General features: G+C 42.8%; 1 protein-coding gene across 2 annotated transcripts; it reads right to left on the minus strand.

Moving 5' to 3' along the window:
• Window positions 1-1965: 1965 nt before the first annotated feature.
• Window positions 1966-22967, minus strand: TEX47 (testis expressed 47). 2 transcript variants are annotated; one of them, XM_054978192.1, is made up of 7 exons: window positions 22752-22967; window positions 16318-16390; window positions 14727-14833; window positions 11251-11312; window positions 9008-9212; window positions 7110-7266; window positions 1966-2454 (listed from the first exon to the last, which is right to left on the minus strand). In XM_054978192.1, the coding sequence occupies exons 1-7, from the start codon at window positions 22902-22904 to the stop codon at window positions 2435-2437; spliced, it is 777 nt and encodes a 258-aa protein (XP_054834167.1). In that variant the 5' UTR covers window positions 22905-22967; the 3' UTR covers window positions 1966-2434. The 2 variants fall into 2 exon arrangements, with proteins under 2 accessions (XP_054834167.1, XP_054834165.1); XM_054978190.1 differs by having other exon boundaries at window positions 1966-3506.

Consider the following 22967-nt stretch of genomic DNA (forward strand, 5'->3'; position numbering starts at 1 on the left):
ACAGATGGCTACCACGTGAATTTAGGCGCTCATGACATTGTAAATTGCCATGTTGGAGCCTACCCACCCATTCCTTTACACTTCAGTTTTTTCTTTTGCTCAAATTCCCAGTTGTCCCAGTGCATGCATGCCAAAAAGATTTTTTTCCAGTTATGCAACAAGGCCAGCTCCTGCAGCTAAGATGTAATTTATCCATCCTGTGTGCAATATTTTTGCTTATCTCCAAGGGTTGACAGTTTGCCAGACGTTATTAGAATTAGGTCATTTCACAACCATCACAGGTCAGGCAATTATTCAAGTGGCCTCTTTGCACATGGACAAGATTAATTTCTATCTTTGAGTATGGCAGTGGCCCAGAGCTCATCTGCTTGATGGCAAGTACAGCCACGGGCAGATGCTGTAGCTACACATGAATTTCCTTGTTCATTTGTCGTCCATCCCAACTGCCAATTTCCCCACTATTTCAGAAAGCTATTGGATTAAGGTTCAACTCACGTAACTTCTTAACATAAGAGGCAGCTGCACTCTCTAGTAATCTTGTGGTTGGTTTTTGTAGGTTTCAGTCTGTTGCTCATTTTAAGAACTCTTGTGATGAGTTCCCTAACTAGCTACTGTAAATGGCATCTCTTTCCAAATAGCCAAGTTTGCCCATTGCCTTGCACTGTAAACTTCTGATATTTGCACTTAGATGGTGAAGTAAACTGGCTGGATCCAGCCCTGTTCTTGTTCATATGTTGGTTCATAAATTAACTAATAGGAGTGAAGTGTGATGTATTCCTTTTTTTCATTGGTGCCATAACATGGGAAGTGAGTCAAGAGCCTCCTGAAGGCAACTGGTCCTGGTTAAGAATTTGAATGCCCCGCTTCTCCTATCTGGTAGAAGCAAGGGGGGAAGAAGTGTGCCTCTAGGATCCAGCAATGGTGGCACTACCATAGAAGACTGTTTTCAACAGAAGCCTTATTTGTTTTAGTGTAAAGGAGGAGTTTGGAAGGAAGGAGAAATTAGGTGTAGGCAGGGCTTTTTTTCAGCTGGAACACGGTGGAACGGAGTTCCGGAACCTCTTGAAAATGGTCACATGGCTGGTGGCCCTGCCCCCTGATCTCCAGACAGAGAGGAATTGCGTGGAGGGCAATCTAAATTCCCCTCTGTCTGGAGATCAGGGGGCGGGGCCACCAGCCATGTGACCATTTTCGCTGAGGGTGATTTAAACTTTTAAAAACTCCCCCCTTCCTGGGAATGTGCATGTATTTTCGTGTGCACATGCGGTACCAGGGACACCACCTCGCGCCAAGAGTTGCCCCCTGTGCTGGCAACCCACTGGGTTCCACCACCTCTTTTCCCAGAAAAAAAGCCCTGGGTGTAGGTGTATCTTAGTTTAGCATTGATCTTGTATTAGCCTCTAAAATATGTACACATATGGAGTTGATCTTGCCCTCCTTCACACTCCATGCTTTTCTTTTGCTTAGTTGGATGCAGATTTATTAGGACTGAAGTGATGTTCCTACACCAAAGCAGAGACACTGCGTTGCTCCATAAATCTGAGCCTGCTGGTAATAGCAGTTGTTCTGAGATTTTCTGGAGGCTTCTCTTCTAATTTGGTTTGCTTGTTTGTTGTGGGATGGCAGCACTGTAAAAAGCATGGTTGCTTTCGGAAGAAATCCAGCTAGTTAAGAGACATCGAGGTTACTGTAGAGGCCCTGTGTCATCAAATGTGATCTTCACACAGGGGCTGTTTCCGCACGGCTTACCTCAACCTGGAACGCTGCGCAACATGCCGGAAAAAACGTGGAAGATCGCGTTTTCTCGCGTGAGAAAACATATAGGCATCTAAACATCATCTGCATTTACCTTCTATTGTGGGAACAACCCCGATACAAGAAAACCCTTAACAGAGACATTTAATAATTCTCTTGTGGAGAACGAAAACTTTTTCTTTATTTCATTCTAGGAATACCACCAAATCACAAAAGCATATTGAGTTGAACTATCTACATAAAGCTATCTATTTAGACTTTTCAAAGTATGTTATTCTCAGTGGACATGCATGTCAAATTTGCTGCCTTCCTTTTAAAGAAAACCATGGCTGTAAGAACAAAGTTGAAAAGTAAACCTCCACCAAGCGTGAAGGATAACAAATGATGCAGCTTTCTATGAATGCTCCTTATTCAAGGGTGTGAAGCTGAGTAGGTGGAATAATGCTGCTTTTGGAAGGCAAATTACTCCTTGCAAGTTATCAGGTGCGACTTATCGGAAGTATCTGCAACAGAACTCAGACTTTAAAAACTATAGAACTGAGACAATACATAGGCATTAGAAAAGAGCAAGAGTCCAGTAGCACCTATAAGACTAAAAAAAAAAATGTGGTAGTGTTTGAGCTTTCATCATGAGTCACAGCTCACTTCTTCAGATATAGCAACATGAAGGAACATTTTATCATCTTTGATGGACTTGTCCTAAAGCAAAAAAAAATTGGTCACAAATTCATATGATAACAGAAAATTTTGAAGATCAATATACAACTTAAACCAGAACCCTTTTAGTTGGGACTGGAAAATAAACATGGTGTCCTATTTCTATATATGACAACGGCGGTTAGTCTTTAATATGTGCAAAAATGGAAAACTACAGTATTGCCTTCAATGGATGAGTGGATTGTGAAAATGAGGGAGTTAGCAGAGATAGCTAAACTTACAGCTCTGATCAGAGATAAAACATTGTTTACCTTTATGGTTAATTGGAAACCCCTTATTGACTTTCTGCATGAGACGAGAAAAAATGAATTGATGATTTGTGGATTTGATTTCTAAGAAGATAAATTTGGGAAAAATAAATAGAAAGGGGGGCAGTACCGAAAAGCTACCCACCTTAATCTAATATATAGGCATGGCAGGGGGGAAATGGCTAGCTGCGAAAAGGTGATTGCTTAACCAGTGTTGTTTTCCATCCACTTGCAGAATAGGATCCAGACAGCATGGTTTCACCTGGGTCAGGTAATTGTGTGATATAGTAAGGATAAACATAGGCCCATTGTCTTTTGTTTTCTTGACTCCACTACTTCCATAGAGATGGGTTTGTTTTTGCTGCTGCTGACCATTATGGTAGGACTAATTTTTACTTGCAGAAATGTATGCCATACCAAAACTCTACATGAAACCACATTTCTCTTTGCAAACAGTCATACAGATGCGCAATCCAGAATTTGTATAGGGCCTAAGGTTCCAAAGCAACTCTATGTATTCATTATTTTCACAGTGACTATAACAAAACCAGACCACCACTACCACCTCTTTCCCCGCTTGTCCTAATGATTATGGGGGAAGCTCCCTTTCACCATGAAGGTCGCAGTTAAAATTCCAAGGATGCTGTCTTGGTGTTCTGGTAACAGTTTTCCAGGTATGGTGAACTTGATCTTCCTTAAATTTCCCAGTGGGATGCAGGTTCCCTTTTCATGCAGCTGCTCATTTAAGATGTAGCTTTACCCATTCTGGCAAAGGCCACACTCTCTCTGTTTTGGAAAGAGAGGAAATGGGCTGTCAGAAGAGCCTTCCAAGCACTGGAGAATTACACTAGACAGGCTGTTGTGTTGAGGAGGGTTGCGGGGGGGGGGGGCGTGCCAAGGAAGGTGCTAGTGCTTAAGATGCTGAACAAATATCCAAGCTGGTAGCTTCTTAGGCTTAGCTGGAGTTTGAAGTAACTCAGGATTTCTGCTATTCCCCAGTTTCATGGTTTAATAGAAGTAATCCCTATAAATTTTAGATAATGGAAATATTCTCTCTCGCAGAATGTGTATAAAGGGCTTGTATTTGGCATTAACATGTGCAAAGGTGAACAGATGCTCCTGTAGGTACTGACTGGAGCAAGTTCTCTGTGTTTGTATGGGCGCACAGTCCTAGGCATACTAGTTCTAGAGCTTTGTCAAAAGCAAAGCATTTATTCCCCAACCCATAAATGTACACTTGATCCTCTAAAAACAGCCTTTGCTGATAATCTGTTTTCCTTACTCCTGAGTTTTAAAATGAACAAGAGCATATCCATTTTATCAGTGAAGAAAACTAGGGATCCATAACTTGTTCTGTGAAGAAATGCCTATCTTCACAGACTAAGTTAAAGTGAGTTAATATGACCGTTATGTAGCAGATGGTGTGAACAAAGCAAGAGTGTGTCATGTCCTTCTTCTGTTTTAAATGCAGGTAGATAAAACAATGTATAAACTGAGCACTGACTTCTTGAGCTCTCTCCTTGTCTTAAAAAAAAAGTAAAGGTAGTCCCTTGTGCAAGCACCGAGTCATTAATGACCCATGGGAGGACGTCGCATCACGTTTTCTTGGTAGAATTTTTGTTACGGGGTGGTTTGCCATTGGCGTCCCCAGTCATCTACACTTTACCCCCAGGAAACTGGGTACTCATTTTACCGACCTCGGAAGGATGGAAGGCTGAGTCAACCTTGAGCTGGCTACCTGAACCCAGCTTCCGCCGGGATCGAACTCAGGTCATGAGCAGAGCTTGGACTGCAGTACTGCAGCTTACCACTCTGCACCATGGGGCTCTTTCTTAGCTGTCTGTATTTTAAGGGCTTATTCATCGAGGTGAAAAAGGATGGGCCAAAATAATATTAACCGAAAGCCCTGTTGTTAATTTCTCCTCTTGCTGTAAAGCACTGAGTGAAACAAGCTTGGAGAAGTGCATAGATCTTTACCATTTCCTGGACCTGCCTATGCTGTAATGCAAGTGGGTTAATGAGATCACAAAAGAGAGCTGGCTGAGAGCAAGGGAACATGTTCACACAAATCTGTATGCATTACAATACAATGAATACTGAGCAGGACAGGAGGATCCAGCAACTATTGTTCCTACAGCAGCAGGCAGGGCTGTTAATACAGCAGGTGGGTGTGGATAAAGGTTCCCCAGGGCCCAGTGGATGGTGTTAGTCTAGTGCTAGGATACCTGTGGAATGCCTCATGCACCGAGAAGCATCATGCAAGTGCCAGCATGCGCTGAGGAGTATGCAGTTCATTCTACTGTACCTTTTGTAGTATACGAGGAAGTTAAACTGATGTTGGGTCATCGCTTCGAAAGACAAGCCCTTCAACCAAAACAATTGCCACATAATTGCAACATTGACTGACTTGGGTCCAAATTAAATTACATTAAAGCCCTTCAGTGGTTTGTGTAGTGTAGTATGGTAAAAAAAATACCAAATGAGTTTTGTTTAGGTTATGACTGAGCCCTTTGTTCATCTTCTCCGTATAGTCTTGCCATGGCATAGTAGGGGAAGAAATCACTATATAGACATTTTATTTCACAGGTATGGGATTTAGCCAGAGTATACGGAATATGCATGGTACTTTAAAAATAAAAAAAAAGCTCACTAATCATAAATCTGGCACGAGTGTAGCCTGAGCTTTTGCAATTCCTGCACTCTTTATAGACTCTTTTCATAGACGCTCACAATACAGCTGTAGCTTACTGTCCAATAATACCATAGTCAAATGTTTTTTTTCTGTTGCATGTCTACACAATAGCAGTAAACTACTACTACATGGGCAGAGCACATCAAATGTCTCTGATGTGTTCTTTGCCTCTCTTTCCCTGGAGTAAGAATGCCTAATACAGGTATCAAAGCAGCATACGTGTACCAAAGCTGTTTTCTTGCAGGCAGGCCATGCCAGGCCGGGTCAGTCTCTGTACTTGTCTCTTGAGTACAGCCAAGCCCTAGCACCATTGCATGTTTTGATTCACAAGTTGCAGGGGAGGCTCACTAGCTCAGTGACTGAGCTGAAGTTCATTCACTGGGATCACCAAATGAAGGATCACACAGCTAGCAGAGCTGAGAAGACTTTTTGCATGTGATGTTGGAGATCTGCTGCTACTTTGACTGGGCTAGATATCTGAATGGTGTAACTAAATTTAAGGCAACTTCATATATTCAGTCATTTCCTGCTTCTCCCAGCAGCTAAGTCAATGACTGCAGAACTACCCTAGTATCAACTTTCCTGGCTTAGAGAGATTACTCTTGTGACAGAACCCCGTTCCTTCCACACTTCCAATTCTGGAAACCAACAAAGCAGCATACAACTTTGTCTTCTGATGTCCCAAACAGAATAGTGGCTCTTAGCTTTTCCTTTTTCCTATTTAGAGAGCATCACACCCCTCCTAGCTTGTGGTCCTGGCTGCAACCATCATGCCCCCAGTCATTTGGTGTAGGATACATATCAAGACCACCAAAGTAGGAATGTTTCCTGCCACAAATCACATGGTAGAAAAGAACAAGAGTCCAGTAGCACCTATAAGACTAACAAAATTTGTGGTAGAGTATGAGCTTTCATATGTCACAACTCACTTCTTCAGATAAGAAGTGAACTAACATGGCTTGAGAAATCACACAGCAGCTGTTGGTACAAATGTAGTTACTGGGCTGAGATAAGAATATTTTTCAGTTTTCTGTTTTAAACTATATCCATGTGTACATATTACACCCACTACCAGCAAAGATTCATCATGTTATCCTAATTATAATATACAACAAACAGATCTCAAGAACGAACAGAGCTCCTTGTGCCACAGTAACCACAGGAAGGGCACAGCCACATTCCTTCTAAAAGCTAAGAATGGCATTCAGAGTCTTTAAAAAAACACATCCTCACCACTACTTTAATAACTGTTCCCTCCCTCTACGTCCTGCTTAAAATGATACTCCAATAAATCCCATAATGTTTTCAAATCAACTTACTTGAGTCCTATTGCAGTGAAAAAGCTGCACACGTGGTTTGCATGACTTTTCTGTAAGTTTCAGTGCCTGGCACCCCATTGCCAGGAGAAACATTTTGTTGCCAAAGGAGTTCTACTACATCATTCATAAATTTCACACAATAATGAGGGCTGATCCTGCACTGGGCAGGGGGTTGGACTAGATGGTCTGTATGGCCCCTTCCAACTCTATGATTCTATGATTCTATGATTCTGTTACTAGGAGAATCCATCACATTATAGGAGCTTTTGATCTCAAAGTAGCCAGATGTTTATCATCCTTCTGAAGCTTGGAGGGACCCAGCTTTTTAAAGGACTCTGAAGGTCCTGCTTCATCTACAATCTTCTTGTTTGGCCATACCTGAGTCCATGAGGATGTCCATAGGGGAGTCGTAAAGATGCAAGTACTGGGCAGGGGTTAGCAACTCTTGGCACTCCAGCAGGTGGCAGACGATGTCTTGGGGAATCATGAGCTCTGGTACCTTTGCCAGGATGGTGTCTGGGAGGTTCTGGGGGCTCTGGGGACCAGAAAACAGTCAAGGGCTCAGGGACAGCACAATTGCACAATCCTAATTAAAGCAGCAAGCGTTACCACCTGTGTGGCATTTTGCTGGCCTGCCTGGATGGTTGATTGGTTTTTATTTTTGTTTTTAAGTTTACCAATATAATGCTGCAGCTTGGTTTTAACGGGGAAAGCTAATTTTTCTAACGAAAAAGACCATTTTTCTTTTGCACCCAGTTTATAAGTTCAGGAGTCGTTCAAGAGATTGACATCTCCCAGGCTTCACACATAGGAGAAGAAATCCCACTTTTATAAGCCAATTAAAGGGGAAATGATGTATAAAAATTTTGATACCCATCCAGCTTGGATTAAATTATTAGCGCCTGTATCCTCATTTGAGTGTGGCAGCTTTTCAAAGTAAAAAGTGACAGCCCTACCCCAAAGACACTGAGAAACAAACACATGGTAAATTCTCACCAACATTTCCTACAGCATCTCTGTAGGCCACCACCACATCTAGCCACTCCTGCCTTTCCCAACACTTAGACTTTTGAAAGTCATGTATAAAAGCATCAGTCTATCCCTCCTGGGCATCATCACCCTAAGCTTCCAGAGTATTGTGTCCTTTAGTCCTATAAGGTGTGTATCCACACAAAAAGCTACAGAGACTTTGCAGGTTGGGGAGAGAAAGGAAACATGAGCACAAACCATACAGTGACTCTTCCTCTTCCCTCCCCTATAATGTGTTTGTGGGGGAGGGAATGTTGTACATGGCAATGACTTGTACCTAACCACTTCTCTCATCGGATGGCAGAGCTTTCGTATGGCAAAAGTGTTGGAATAGGCGACTCAGCCTGCCTTTGGACACTGGGGGGTGCTGCATGTCTCTTTGAATGTAATGTATAAGTCTAGCAATCTGCCACTCTCTTGTCTAAGGTGGGAACGCCTACTGACTCCTCCTCTCTTGCCTCTGTGCCTCTTGGGAGATTTCACACCTTCCCTCATGGTCTTGCAAAAGAGAAAAGATGTAAAGCCACCATGCTCCTCATGGAGCCCTTCTCTTTGTCCACAAACCCACTTCCAGCCTCGCTGCCTATATTTTCAGGCCGTGGCATTAGAATAGGGAATGTAACTCTTTAGAACAGGATCTTTCCCTTGTTATTACCAGAAGATATTGCTATGGAAGAAATCTGCTGCAATAAACTGTAAGTTCTATCTTTCTATGACTTTTGTCTGAGGATTAATTAATGCACGTTTGTAAGGGTTTAAACGCTTTGGACTAAATTGCTCTGCTATGTTACTCTGCTAAATTACTAAATAAATATAAATACATAATCTCCAACAAAAAGGAGCTTTCCCCCATCGTAGGAAGGTTTCTGCCAGTAATGAACCTCGGCCCTCAAAGAAAAGCCCTGCTGTTAGCAGGTGAGAGATGGTGCATATGGCCCATATTTCTCACAGGCTCTCATTCATCAGTGGCAGAGCTAGGGTTGCCAGCCTCCAGGTGAGGGCTGGAGATCTCCTGGAATTACAACTGATCTCCAGGTGACAGAGATCAATTCACCTTGAGAAAAGGGCTACTTTGAAGGGTGGACACAATGAAGCACTGTTGAAGAAAAATATTATGCACACCTCCTTATAATAATGGGCACTTGGTTAGTAGTGGCAACAGTTAGTAGTAAAAGAAAAAGGAAAAAGTAAGAGAACAGGTTAATGGCTAGCCCAACCCACACTGGTGCTAGCTGTATGGCCCATACCTTGGGATACTTCAGAAGATGCTTGCCAAGTTTCAGGAGTGTAGCGAGGCATTCACAGATGATAGCCTCTACTGGCTCTTCATGGGCTGAATCATAGCTCAGGTGTGTCTCTGGCATATTCAGTACTTTGTAGTTCCATTGCTGGAAAAGCCGGGAGGGGATATTATGGGACATCACAAGGATCTTGGTTCCCAGGACCAATACTCTGAAAGTGGTCAAGAAATTATGATCAGGAGCCACACCTTCTTAAATAGCTGTGAGGAACTGGGAATATCTTATGGTAGGTGATGACCAGCTTACCTGCACAAGAGCAGAATATTGGCCTAACATTTCAAACATTTAGGAAAAAGGATTTTTTTAGAAGCTCCATGCTTATGGAAAACTAACACCTCAGAGAATTTGCTTTCCCCTGATTCACAGAAATTAAGAGATTCTGAGGGACAAGCTAGAAGTGACGAATTACACTTGAATAGCAAGTGAACAGACTTACATGTATTCCTCCCTGTTCACTTACACTCCACTTGCGCTCCACTCGATCACTATGTTCACTTGCCATTCAAGTACAATTCGTCGCTTCTAGCTTGACCCACAGTCTCCTTTCCCCAATAGCTCTAGGCAGTAGATGGGTGAGGAGTAGTGCAGATAAGGGAGCTGGCTGCCTGTTTGGCTGCTAGGTTGGTAGAGACCACGGGAAAAGGAGAGAGAGGAGAGTTCGGTGTAGCGGTTAAGAGTGGTGGACTCTAATCTGGTAGTACTGGGTTTGATTCCTCACTCCTCCACTGGAAGCCAGCTGGGTGACCTTAGGTCAGACACAGCTCTTCCAGAGTTCTCTCAGCCCCACTCACCTCACAGGGTGAATGTGGTTGTGGGGATAATTTGTAAACTGCTCTGAGTGGGCATTAAATTGTCCTGAAAGGTAGTATATAAATCGAATGTTGTTGGTGTTGTTGTTAGGGTCAGGGTCTCTGCCTGATAAATAGAGGTTAAACAGGTGGAAGGTTGTGACTGCTCCTAACTGCCTATGAAGCCTCAAACCTGTGAAAGGGGGTTTATGGTGGGGAGCAGTGTGGAAGGGCGTCACAAATGGATATTCAGCTAAATTGCTCAGTCAAGGGTTGCAATATCCTCAGAGCGAACCAATAAACTCCTCTCTCTCACTGCTTGGTTATTTTTCACTTGATGGTTCAAATCTGACTGTGCTCACAGGCTTCATTGGGAAGTGCTGCCATCACATGATTTGAAAGTGTTCTCAGCAATGAGTAACCCAGGATGGCTCATTCACATGTCACCAAGTACTTCTCCGAGTAGCAAGCATATCTGTGTAAGCCATCCCTCAGTCATCCAGTCCTGGACTCTCTTAGGGTGCTTCCAATGCTGGCAGAAGCTAAGAGAATCCATTCCTTCCATTTAGCCCGTAAAAAATATTAGTCGTGTCACGTTCAGTCCTGCAAACCACAGTCAAGCTGTAGAGTCGTCTTATCAAAACAAACAGGTTAATTCGAATTATTTGACTATCCTTGCTTTCATAGGATCCCATTTCCAAATATTTATAATTTAAATAGGGTTTTTTCAATGATTACAGCTTCCCACACTCCCTGTACAAACTGAGAAGTGTTGACAAGCAATGGAAATACATGGCTGTCTGCCTCCTCCTGTTTCCGTGGCTGATGAGCAGTTTCTCATCTGTTTGGAAGTCTGTGGGAAATGGAGGAAATGACACCTAAGCAAAATTGATGAAAAGAGAGTGAAGCCAGAAACAACTGTAACTACAGGTGATGTTCCACAAGAGAACATCTTGCTGGAAATGATCTGCAATCCAGCTATTTGGCCACCAGCAAGGCTGCAAAGTAAGTCAGATTTTGAGAGTTAAGTGTAGCAACTCTGAAAACTTTTGAGACAACTTTTCCAGTTGGATCTGGATGTGAGGGGCAGCTTTAGAACGCCAGAGGAAAAATAGGTTATTGAAATGTTGCTGGATGTCTAAGAAGGTTATAGATAGGACAGCTCTACTCTACACTATACAGCTAATCCAAGGTGTGAGTTATTATTTTATTTGAGGTTACAGATCTGATCATTTGAACTCCTAGACAAAACAGCACTGATGAACCATAGAAACTGTAACAAACAATCCATTATCTTATATACCCATAAAATAAGTGATTTGCAAGAACTAAAAAATCTTCCTTGAAGGCCAGTACAATGTTTGAAGTAGGGAGGGGGGGACAATTGGAATGCCTGCTCACCTCTGCTGCTCCTCTATATCTCTTAGATCCCTCAGGACAGAGTAAAGCATGTCACTGGATGACTGAAAGAAAACCGACAAATCGAGCTGAAAAACAAACTGGCCATTTCAGAGGTTAATAAAACAGGAGAGCTCAACAGTGGAAGCATTTGGACCTTAGCATGGAGTAGATGTTGTGCTGGGCCACACAATACATTATGGACCTCTGGGAGGGAGGAAGTAGAACTGTACGGAGGCCCAAACTCCGTGATTTGGTGCTGCTCTCTAGCCTCTCGACTGAGCATTCATGAAACAAAAGCAGAGGGACGTATGAAGGGACTGTTAGCTTCTCGCTGGACAGAAGTTCACCTCAAGCAGTTTTTCCTCAAAGGACTGTGTGGCCTTCATTTTTCAATCAACAGCCATTCTGCTGCACATGATGGGGGGCAGGTAAGAGTCAGGAAAGAATCGTGCAGTATTGCCTCAGGAGCCCCCTGAAAGATACACACAGAGTGGAAGAGGAGACCCTATATAGGCTTTTCAGTTGGAGTGGAAGCACTGGAGTGAGGGCTGTTCTTGACAGCAACTTGCCATGAGAAAAATGTCCTGTCTCTTTAACAGAGACTTAATGTGTGGAAATGGGTAGCTGAAGCATTTCATGGCATGGAGGTAAGTTATATCACCTGGTATTTGCTGCAGATGTAACTGATATTAGAGGGACCAGGTCAGCAATCCTAAGCAGAATGTGGAAATAAGATCCCCAAATTTGTCAGTGACGTAAGAGGGAGCCTTCATGCCAATTTCATTTCATTTCAGAGCCATTGATCTACAATTGGACTGAAATGCTCGCTATAGCGAAGGGCTTCAAGGCCTTTTATTACCATGGTTACAGAGAGAAAAAGGCTGACTTTACAACAGCCAAGAATGTGTGCTCCTGTGCAAGCAGCAGATAGTGGGGAAGAGACTGCCTACCCATGGGGAGTCATAGGACTCTGAAACAGAAATATGGGGCAGATACTGGACAGGGAAGCCTTGCTGTGTTTTATCTAAAATACATAAAGCGTTTTACTGACAAAATACATTGCTCTCTGAAAAACCGTAAGAGAAATGTTTCCATCCTGCTTCAAAAACAGACAGGGCAGAAACATTTACCAATTGGGATAAAGTCAGTATGTGAAAAAGATCTTGGTAAAGAGGCAGAGCAGAGAAAGGAGTTGCTGGCACCTCCTGTGTAGATTCACACATTCACTTTCCCACTGGGATCAACACATTGAATGCATTTAACACAGCCTACACTTTACTCTCTTCCAAGGCTTGCCAGCCTCCAGCTGGTGGCTGGAGATCTCCCAGAATGACAACTGATCTCCACTCATAGGGTTGTCAGACCCCTGGAGAGGGCAGGGGATCTCCTGCTCTCACCCTCCACCCCTTGCCACCATTCAGCTGGCTGGAGAGGGGGGAAAGGCGGGGCTACGGGCCTCCAGAGGCTCACTCCCGGCGTGGTGTGACATCATCATTTTTGGCAGTGTTGTCATTTTTCAGGCCAGGGGAGTGCTCCTGCATTTCACGCTGGACCAATTTGGGGCCCAAACGGGCTGATTCTTTAAGATTCTTTAGGAATCGGCCTGGCACAAAGCACGGGAACACTCCTGTGGCCTGCACAATGACATCACCCCCAGAAATGATGACATCGCGCCACACTGGGGGTGCACGCATTGAGTGCCGGGTTCCCCACCCCCTCCTGCACCAGGAGGTTAAGGGGACCTGGCAACCCTGTCTCCAGATGACAGAGATCAGTTCCCCTGGAGAAAATGGTTGTTTTGGAGGGTGGACTGTATGGCATTATACCCTGCCAAGGCCCCCACCAAACCTCTCCCTCTCCAGGCTCCACCCCTTAGATCTCTAGGAATTTCCCAACCCAGAGCTGGCAACCCATCTCTTCTCCTTGTAATATATGTTCTTATTAGTTGACATCTAGCGGCCAAGTGTCTGTTTATATTGTTTAAATGTCAGACTAGGCATTCCCCTGAGGAAAGCGGAACTCATGGAGTGATTTTCAGTGAAGTATGCATAGCCCTACAGATTCTTTGCATACTGCCAGTGACTGTGAGAGAAGCTGAAAGAATTTACGGCAAAGTAGCACTAATCGAAAATTGCAGATGTTCTACAATGGAGCAAGAACATCTTGTCTATTCAGTATGAACTTTTGCCTGGAAGTAACCAATTGTTGCTCTAGAAATGCTGTACGGTAAAGCCAGGAGTTCTTATTATACTTCTGGGTGACTTTCAGAATCACCAGAACTCTATGCTAAGAACTTTCTGTATGTAGATGAGACTTTATTTTTCTTTTTAATTTTTGTCTCCGCATGCTGATCCTTCCCTTCTAATTGTCTGGCCAGTTGCTAAGCAATTCTACTTGTGAACTTGCAAAAGAAATGGAGTTTGACAGGCTGCTTTATGGTTTTGTAATGAAAAAGACCAGAAAAATAAAGCTTTAAGTTAATTGGTCTAATCTTTGCAGCTATGCAGGTCCATTTAGAATATTTTTTAAAAGACATTGACAAAATAACACACACACACCCTCAAAGTTACAAAATGGTTACCAAACTTGTAGAACTCTCTCAAGCTGGGTGGTGGTATTAAACAAAAGTTGCAAAAGCGGATATTTTTTTTAGCTGTAGAATATGTAACAGTAATTTCACAACTAAAACTTTTTTCATGGTTCATGAGATTGTATGTATGGAAGGAGGTATTATGGGATTGGTGCATGGCAGTGAGGCTGTGTGTGCGTGTGTGTGTATAGAGGGGTGTTTTACAAGTTTGTGCTAGGCCTAAAAAAATCATGCTTGGGTTCTTCATGCAGCCATGCTGAATGTTTGAGAGAACCATATAGATTAGACCACTGGAGTGAGAGCTTTGTGTTCAAGAGGCTTTCAGAATAGAGAGACAGGTGAGAAGGGTGGAATGGGGTCAATAGTTTGAGAAACAGGTCATAGTCTGGCCAAGGATTTGGTCCAAATTTTGGACCAGTTACCTGAAACGCAAGGTGGAAAGGTATTTTTCTCCTCTGTCATATTTTAGTTCCTCTATAGCTTTTGCCCTGGGCTCTGCCTCAGCCCCATACTTGACTGCAAACCTCTGTACCCCCTTTATTCCCAAGCCTACACTGGGCTCTACCAATAAGTCCCTGCCCCTTTATCAAAAGTATTTATTTCAAGAGTTGGCACCTGAGGTGATCCTGTCCTGAAGATGAAATGGGAGGAAAGAAATGTGTTATTCTTGGGTTAATAGTGTTGAATTTGAAGACTAGCTAATATGCCCTGCCTTTGGGGGTAGTAGCAGAGAGAAAGCAAATTCATGAAGGCCCTCACTATGAAGGACTAATCTGACAACATGAGGATAGCAAGCTTCAGAACCACTCATGAACTTCAGCAGGAGCCCAGGTGATCTCTCAGATTGCAACAGTCTTGTGCTGTTTACTACCCTCAGACAGCTCACCTCCAATATGTGGACAATGTGTGCAGGATAGAACAGCAGCAGGCCTGTGACCCCCTCACCCTGATAGTAGTAGCGTTGTAGTCTCACAAACAGCTGTTCCCAGTATTCTGAGGAGAAAGGAGGCAGACGTTAAATTTACAGTATGCTGTTAGAACTCAATGGCCATCACACTGTGAGCAGAGCCTGGTGACAATGGGATGGATCCTGCTCCTATCCTACCACTTCACGGAGCAAAATTGAAGCCTTCCTCCAATTGAAGGTCATCTCTCTAATTTGTGAATCTTCTTTTAGAGGAAGAGACAGTTAAGACAGAGGTAGGCTTCAAAGTAGAGTGGTCAAATGGGGCAGGATCCTTCCCAGTATGTTATCACTAGCTCTTTTGCCCACCCTGTACAGGAAGGCAGTACTCCTACCTGTGGTGAAGAAGAAATAAATACCTGCAGGCTGGAGTAGAACAAAAGCAAAGCAACAAGAAAAGAAGCACAGCAGAGAGTATAATGTTTGTGGTGTTAGGTTTTCCCCTCCTCATGTGTTCTGGGAAAACGACTACTTACTTAAGAACAGAAGAGCAGACCAGCTGGTCCATCCAGCCCAGTATCCATACAGTGGCCAAACAGATGTGTCAGAAGGCCTGTAAAATGGCTGTGGAGGCCAAGGCCTTCCTCTGATATTATGCCCCTCCCAGCATCGCTATTCACAAGGTTACTACCTCTGAATGTGGAGATCCATTAGGGGCCAAACTAGACAAGACAGTATTGCCAGAGGTGCACCATCATTTTGTTGAGTCAGTTTCCACTAGGGAACAGCACTGCAAAGGGCTGATTCTGGTCAAGATCACTGCAGTGTGGGAGCAGGAGGCATTTCAAATTAGAAAAACAGCACAAGGGAGAAGTCATGACTTTCTCCTCCCCCTATGTTGTGGTGCTTCAAGCAGAATTGGGCCCCTATGGTGCAGTTGAAAGTTGTTTCCCGGTGGGAACTCATTCTACAAAATGGTAGCTCATTCCCTGGACAAACTTGGGGATGCCATCTTGTAAGGGCTTTTTTTCTGGGAAAAGAGGTGGAGTAACTCAGTGGTGGAACTCAGGACCGCACTTTGAGTCAGCTGGAACAAGGGGGGGAGTTTTTTAAAGTTTAAATCACCCTCGGCGAAAATGGTCACATGGTCGGTGGCCCTGCCATGTGGAGGGCAATCTAAACTCCCCTCTGTCTGGAGATCGGGGGCGGGGCCACTGGCCATGTGACCATTTTCAAGAGGTGCCGGAACTCCGTTCTACTGCGTTCCTGCTGAAAAGAAGCCCTGCATCTTGTCTAGTTTGGCCCCTTTTCCTCATGGAAAATGGCCATTGATAGATAGACCTATCTTCTTTTAGTTTTTCTCAACTTTTAATGCCCTCTAAAATAGTAGCTATGGCTACATCCTGTAATGAGTTCCAAAAGATGTTTATTTGTTGAGAGACCTAAATCTACATTTGTACTAGTTACCAGTATGGCCAGCCATACAGTACAGTGTAGGCCCAGAAAGCTTTAATTAGTGTGACCTTCTAGAAATGTTCCTCTTAATGGAGCCAGAAATAGGATTTTCCCTTACCGGCTAAATCCCTTTTATCTGCCAGGTGTGGGGAGATCTTAGCCAGGAAAACCAGTCTGTGAAGAAGAGATTTCTAAAGAAAAAATAGGAAGCATCCAGTTATTACTGTTACTGGCAGCTACCTATCAAATAAGGCACTATCAGCAGCCTACAGTTTTTCATACAGGAGAAACATAACAGTATGACATAAATATTTCCATTTATGGGGATAGATCCAAACTAAATTATTGGGTTGGATCCAACCTAAATTTTCCCTAGGCAGAATGGAACTTTCCTGCCCCCCCCCAACAGCCCACTGACCTCCACAAAGTGCTGGACCGAGGGGGATAGACATAACATGTTGGGAAGGCGGTATCAGTAGATTGCTAATCTGAATACACATTCTGGTATTACCGTCTGTATGTCTTTGATGGTGAAGCCATTTTTCTGCTGTGATGGTAGTAGTTCCTTGTTCTTTCTGCCATGTTCTCTGACAGGCCACATTTCAAATAGTAAGCAGATTGCTTCTTTAAAATATAACTTGCTGTAACAAACATTCTCCTGACAAGTTGCTTTCTAAATCTGTTTTCTATATTTTAATATCAATGGCCCATTGTTCTCTGTTGCTTCCTGAGTTTCTGCCAGGTATTTCCTTCTGAGGCAATTCTCTATTGTTGCATGAACTTCCTTATCCCATTGTTCTTCAATCATACAAAGTACTTAAACACAGATCTCACTCAGGTATGCTACCATATTTATCCAGGTGTCATGTAATGATGGTTCAAAGGTCATGGGCTATGAGACTCCTTTTTCCTCAGTAGTATGGATTTATTCTTTTTTTTTTAAGCAGCCTGTCCAGGTCTAGGGTTTGTGTGAGAGACAATCAGGTTAGTATGTGCCTTTGAAAGTTACTTAATCGGAATCTGAATCAAATCACCACAACTCCTTAATATCTTTAATATTAACCTGGTGACCAAAATGATCAGTTATCTGGAAATCTTTAGAAGTTTCCATTAATTTAATGTATTCCCATCCGTTCCTTTCCATTCCATTTAATTTACATACCCATGTACCCAGCTGCGGTTAGCTCTAGTAGAAATAAAATATAAGATTAAGATATAAGAAAGTTTGCATGTCTCAGAACTAGACTGCACAAGTGAGGGTGCTAAACCCTGCCATTTCCCATGCCTTGCTGTAGTACTTGAAGCATGTTTTTCTCAACCCAGATGTGATCGGAATGTGCTTGGCTGCTAGAAAAATGTATCAAACACCTGAGTAAGGCATGGGAGGGGGCAAAGTTAACTCCCCTCATCTATACGCTCCAGTTTTATTTTTAGATGGATGGCAAGTGTCAGCTGCTTAGGAATCCAAGGAAAGAGGGTAAGTCACAAGTCAATTCATGCTCCCTCTACTTGGTCTTCAAGCAAGAATCCAAGGGAAGAGCCACAAGCCAATTCATGCTCCCTCTACTTGGTCTGCAAGCAAGAATTTTAGTTATCTATAAAACAGAGAATTTCTCCTATGTGTCTCAGTTATGACAGGACAGATGCCTTGGAGTGCAAGGTATAATTTCCCAAACATTTTCCTCCTAGATGGCTGCAAGAGAGAAGGTTACAGATGGTCTTGTGTTTTCATTTGAAACCAATAAAACTCTGGTGTGATATAACATTGTAAATAAGTAATAGTGCCTGTTTTCACTGGTACTTGGGGTATTTGTGGTGTGCAGGAAGTACAATGTAAAACTGGATGATATGGGTTTGAGTGTGCTGAACAGCCCTTTGGCTGCCTGATTTTCAACTCGCAACCCATGCCTATGCAATGTTTGCTCAGAAGTAATCCTGAAAACACCAGGGGTGACTTCTAAGTAGGTGACATAGGATTGAAACTAACAGCCCCATCCTTTGCATAGGAGACTGTGCAATCCTATGCAGAATTACTCTAATGTAAACCTATTGAAATTGTTTAGAGTGGAATGACTTGGCATAGGATTACACTGTTAGACTCACAAAACCCAACTGATATCAGTAGCCTTCAGCACACCTAACTCTGTATTAGGATCAGGTTATAAATCTTCTGAAAACTGGTTAAGCTTTTGCAACTTGTCTCATCTCGACCTAATAGCTTTAGAGTGGGTGGAATAACCAGTTAGCTTTTAATTTTCAGGTTTATTTTCAGACTATTGATCCTTTAGCTTTCTCAGGCTTCCTTGAAAGAAATGTAGTTTTTCAATTAAGAGACTTGTTCACTCTGCATGATTAACATTCATATCACAGCCCCATGACACCTGGCCATGTCATCTTTATTTTCTGTGTTATTGTAAAATATGTATTATAGTGAGAAGGGATACTTATAGCTAGATGCTAGGCAGGTTTATCGGGAAACAATCCCCTCCTCAGATATTTTCTGTACAGGGACTTATGTGGTTTCCCTGTTGTTTCTGCAGCTTCGGATACAGCGCAGCAGCAATGGGCTTCCACGTGGCAGGTCTGCCACATTTCCCCTACCCTAATCCCCCATGGTGGCCATTCCCCTTTGTGCCACCAGGGGGCTTTTTGAAAAAAAAATGGCAGTGTATATGTCATTATATGACGTTTTTGGAAGTCTAAGCTTTCATTTAAAAATAAGTCTGTAGCCCCTTTTGTTACAGAAATAATTTAGGGTTGCAAACTCCAGTTTAGGAGATTCCTGGAGATTTTGGAGTGGTGCTGAGGAGGACATAGACTTTTTCCACAGGGGTGATTTTTGCTGGTTCTGGCCTTTACCACTTTGGATTTTCTTCCAAATTCAGTACACTTAACCCCTGTCCCTTCAGATTTCAATGCAGCGTTTTCAAGGGCTCTCTTCAAATTTTCTGCCGCTTATTCCCCCATGTTTTTCTCAGTGTGGTTTTGTGTGGGATTTTTCAGTCATGTAGGATATTCCTTACAGTTTTTTCCCTGACCTGACTCCCCCTCCCCCACAGGAAGTTCTCTTGGTCTCTCTTTCCCAATATACACCTTTTTAAAAAAGCAAACTTAATGGTGTTATAATGTAACAGTGTTGCTATTGCATTTAGTTTGCCCCATAGGTGCCACACTCTGCCTCCCACTTCTGGGTCAGCCCTGGCAGGTATCTCCGGTTTGGACCATGGGGAAGAGGGGGGGGGTTATATCATAAACAAAAATGTCTACTCAGACCATGGCTGGCGTGTATCAAGGAATTTTTTTAAACCAAGCATAATGATGGTATAATGTCATAACAACATGTGGTTACATGGATCTCTTTTTAGGTTTTTAAAGATTAGCCATGTATGCTTTTTGAGTAAAAAGTTCTGTGTTTGAGGTTACTCTGGAGTCAACACTCCGCATGCTCCATGTTGGGTTTCCTTTCCCTCTCCCCACCCCACTGCTAACACCTTAGTGCAGAGCACCTCAGAGCCAAGCTACAAGTGATGCCTGACACAGGTTGGACACTTGTCAGCTTCCCTCAAGTTTTGATGGGAAATGTAGGCATCCTGGTCTTGCAGCTGTAATGGAGAGCCAAACTGTAAAACCAGGACGCCTACATTTCCCACGAACACTTGAGGTAAGCTGACAAGTGTCCAACCTGTGTCAGGTGTCACTTGTAGCTTGGCTCTCAGATCATCATAACATGAGAGTGGGTATATGAAACAAGTTTTTTAAAGGGATGGCAGTGATATGACGGTACTGGTGATGCCGACAGCGACGCCAGTGATGACTCCATACCTCACCACATAATCCTCTTTATTTCATGGCGATGCGGACAAAAAAAGACGGCATCCCACAGCAGGATTAAAAGAATCAGAAAACAAATCCTATCTTTCAGGAGCAAACGCTCAAAAAGAGAGGAGTAAATTGCTTGTGTGTAAAAGGCCACAGTTTGGAGAGGGGAGGTAGCTCAACAGTCGCTCTGAGTCTTGTTTCTCCTGAAATCTATGAGATATTGTACAAGTCTGCCCTTTGAAGCTGCCATTTTGTCCTGGAAAACTGATCTCTGTAATCTGGAGACCAGTTGTAATTCCAGGCCGCACTAAGGTTAGTAACCTAGGAGATATATGGGGAAAGGCATATCTTGCAACAAAGGGGGCTAGAGACTTACTTACTGTTTAAAAAACGGAAGCTGGAAATACAGAAAACCTGGTAATTGTTGTAACATAATGCTGTAACAATATGCCAATTTAAAAAAAAATCTCTGGTGTGTGAGCAGGTAAATGGCTACTGCAGGAGATTGATGCAGGGAAAATTGCACCAAAATGAGACTTCATGTCCACATAGATGCCATTCCAGATTTCCTGCCACCTTTCTCAAAAAAATAGCAGCAAAGGTTTGGGAACATCACAAGAAATCTGGGGAAACATCAGGAGGTACACAGAAGCACTACAATGCTGTGGGAAGTAAGATAAAAACCCTGTTTCCCAATAACATTGAAGGTGGAGGCAAACAATCTCTATGCGAGTCAAATTCATCTCCTAAGTAAGCATGTAGTGTATTGCAATCTTAAAGGTGCCCCTTTCCTACATTATTCCTGGTTTGAGTTATCTGTGTATATTTGTCTAACTGATGTTGTATGAATGGTAAGCTGATTGCAACTGTTCTTTCAGTTTTGAAGGTGCCTTTGTGAAAGCTGATGAGCCTAATCTTTCTTTCATTGCTTAAAAGGTGTGCCAAGCCTACACCAGTGTGGGCAAAGTCATCATCTGGCTCTCTGATGTATGTGAGCAGTTTGGAATGGAATTGTTTGCTTCTTTGATGTGAAGGGGTTCTAGCCAACCAGCGGGCTAATTTTAAAAATACCCTCATTGCTCAGCCATAGCATTTATATTTGCATACATTCAACTTACATCAATAAGTGCAATTTAGCAGTGACTAGTTTTGTTCTTAGAAAGGCAAAAAATTCTAAGCATCAGTCTACCTATAGTGGTTTTGAAGACGTGCCTTCCAATATCTGAAAACAGATGGTGGATAACAGCACTTGTTTGAAGTGAAAAGCTCAATTCAGACACAATATGAAATCAAACTTTCATTAAACTAACTATGCTTAGTGTAGTTGTCTGAAGATAGGTCCTCTGCCAGCTACGGTTAGATAGAGTCCTTCACCTGGAAACCATGGTTAGATGTTGGTTTATTAACCACAGTTAGTCATAACTCTGGTTTCATGGGGCATACAGATATGGACAGCTGAGGTTTATCATGACTTGTTCCACAGCTCCATTTTTATGCACTGTGCAGCTACAGAGAGGTATAGCCAGAGTGAAGTTGATAAAACCAGTGTTTGTTGAAACAGACCAAGAATCGAGTGAATGGCTGCAAATCAAATCCTGGTTACACAAACTGATTTTGTATTCCAAACAGTATGCCTGTGGATAGCGGGCAAGTTACTCCCATGAATCAGCTGATACACCCCAATAATTTGGAAACATGCAATATTAAAATTGCATTGCCTGTAAAAAACATAGAAATCACAACTTTTGTATATTTTTCAATGGCGTACTACAATTCCACCTACTACAATTACCCAAATGTCTTCTGCTGGAATTCTAAACTACACAGGTACAAATAAATAGGCTGGGATTCAATCATTTAACGTTCAAGTACATTCTGCCATCTAGTATGCCTGCTGAGAAACCAGGTACAGTTAAATTGCAGTTAAACCCTGTTCAAGTCACAGTGAATGCATATGCATCTTGCATGTGCAGCATACATCTGTTTGTAAGAAAAAGTGAACATGTCTGCACTTTACAAATGAAAACAGGGATAAATACTTGGATAAATGTGGGGTTTAAAGCAAACGTTCAACTGCATGTGTGCTGAATGTAACATGTATAAAATAGGATAGACTTACTATATTTAAAGGAATGGAAACATGGGTGCCTAGTCATTTTAATGTTTATGCAGAAGGCATGGGTTGTGACATGTTAGTCTCTACATAATTCTTTTTTGTTCCAAACTGAGAGGGGCAGAAACACCTGCAGGAGAGATACATGCTTGGATTTGTCCTGTGTAAAAACACCACTGGAACTAGGGATTCAAACTGCGGTGTTGCTAGCACAAGATTTGTGCAATACTAAGCAGGGGCAAATCCCTCCCCCAAAACGCAGTCACAGAACCACCAATGACAATTGTACAGATCTTGTTTTCATTAGAGTACAGAAGCTGTTGTATGTGTTCCATCTTATAGTAATGTATCCCAGTAAATACAAATTCCAATTGCCTAGTTTTCTTACACAAAGTGTGCTCTCTGAGCTAAATGAAAGATGGCCATATGGTGTAACAGCAGCCAGGGCTGGCTCATGTATACCTGCTAATGACATTCAACACCAATGTACATGCCTAACCCACTCATCCATGTTGCTGTGTAATGCATACATTCATTGAAGCCCTGCCATTTCTCTCGCTCCCAGCCAAAGTGAAAAATCAAGCAGAGGCACATGAACTCTTATCTCCTGAGATACTCACAGCCTCCTCTGTGCCACTGGGCACCTTCTCATGGAGAAGTTGACTGAGTAAGCTTGCCTTCTTCTCAGATGGTGAGGTTTCTGTTTTCTCCCAGATCTCAACGTCTTGCATGTATTTTCCCATTGCCGAAGTGCCTACATTAAACCCCAACATTGTCACCAGGCCTGCATGAACCTGACCTGGAGAGATGGAACTTGCGATGCAATGAATAAATCA

This window comes from Eublepharis macularius, chromosome 4, assembly GCF_028583425.1.
Source record: "Eublepharis macularius isolate TG4126 chromosome 4, MPM_Emac_v1.0, whole genome shotgun sequence".
In the NCBI taxonomy this organism is placed as follows: domain Eukaryota; kingdom Metazoa; phylum Chordata; class Lepidosauria; order Squamata; family Eublepharidae; genus Eublepharis; species Eublepharis macularius.

Coding starts and splice junctions, on each gene's coding strand:
- TEX47 (XM_054978190.1), bottom strand. CDS start 22,904: ATGTTGGGGTTTAATGTAGGCACTTCGGCAATGGGAAAATACATGCAA. Junction 9,213..11,250: donor GATATAGAGGAGCAGCAGAG/GTGAGCAGGCAT, acceptor GACCACTTTCAG/AGTATTGGTCCTGGGAACCA. Junction 7,267..9,007: donor ATCTTCTGAAGTATCCCAAG/GTATGGGCCATA, acceptor TCTGGTCCCCAG/AGCCCCCAGAACCTCCCAGA.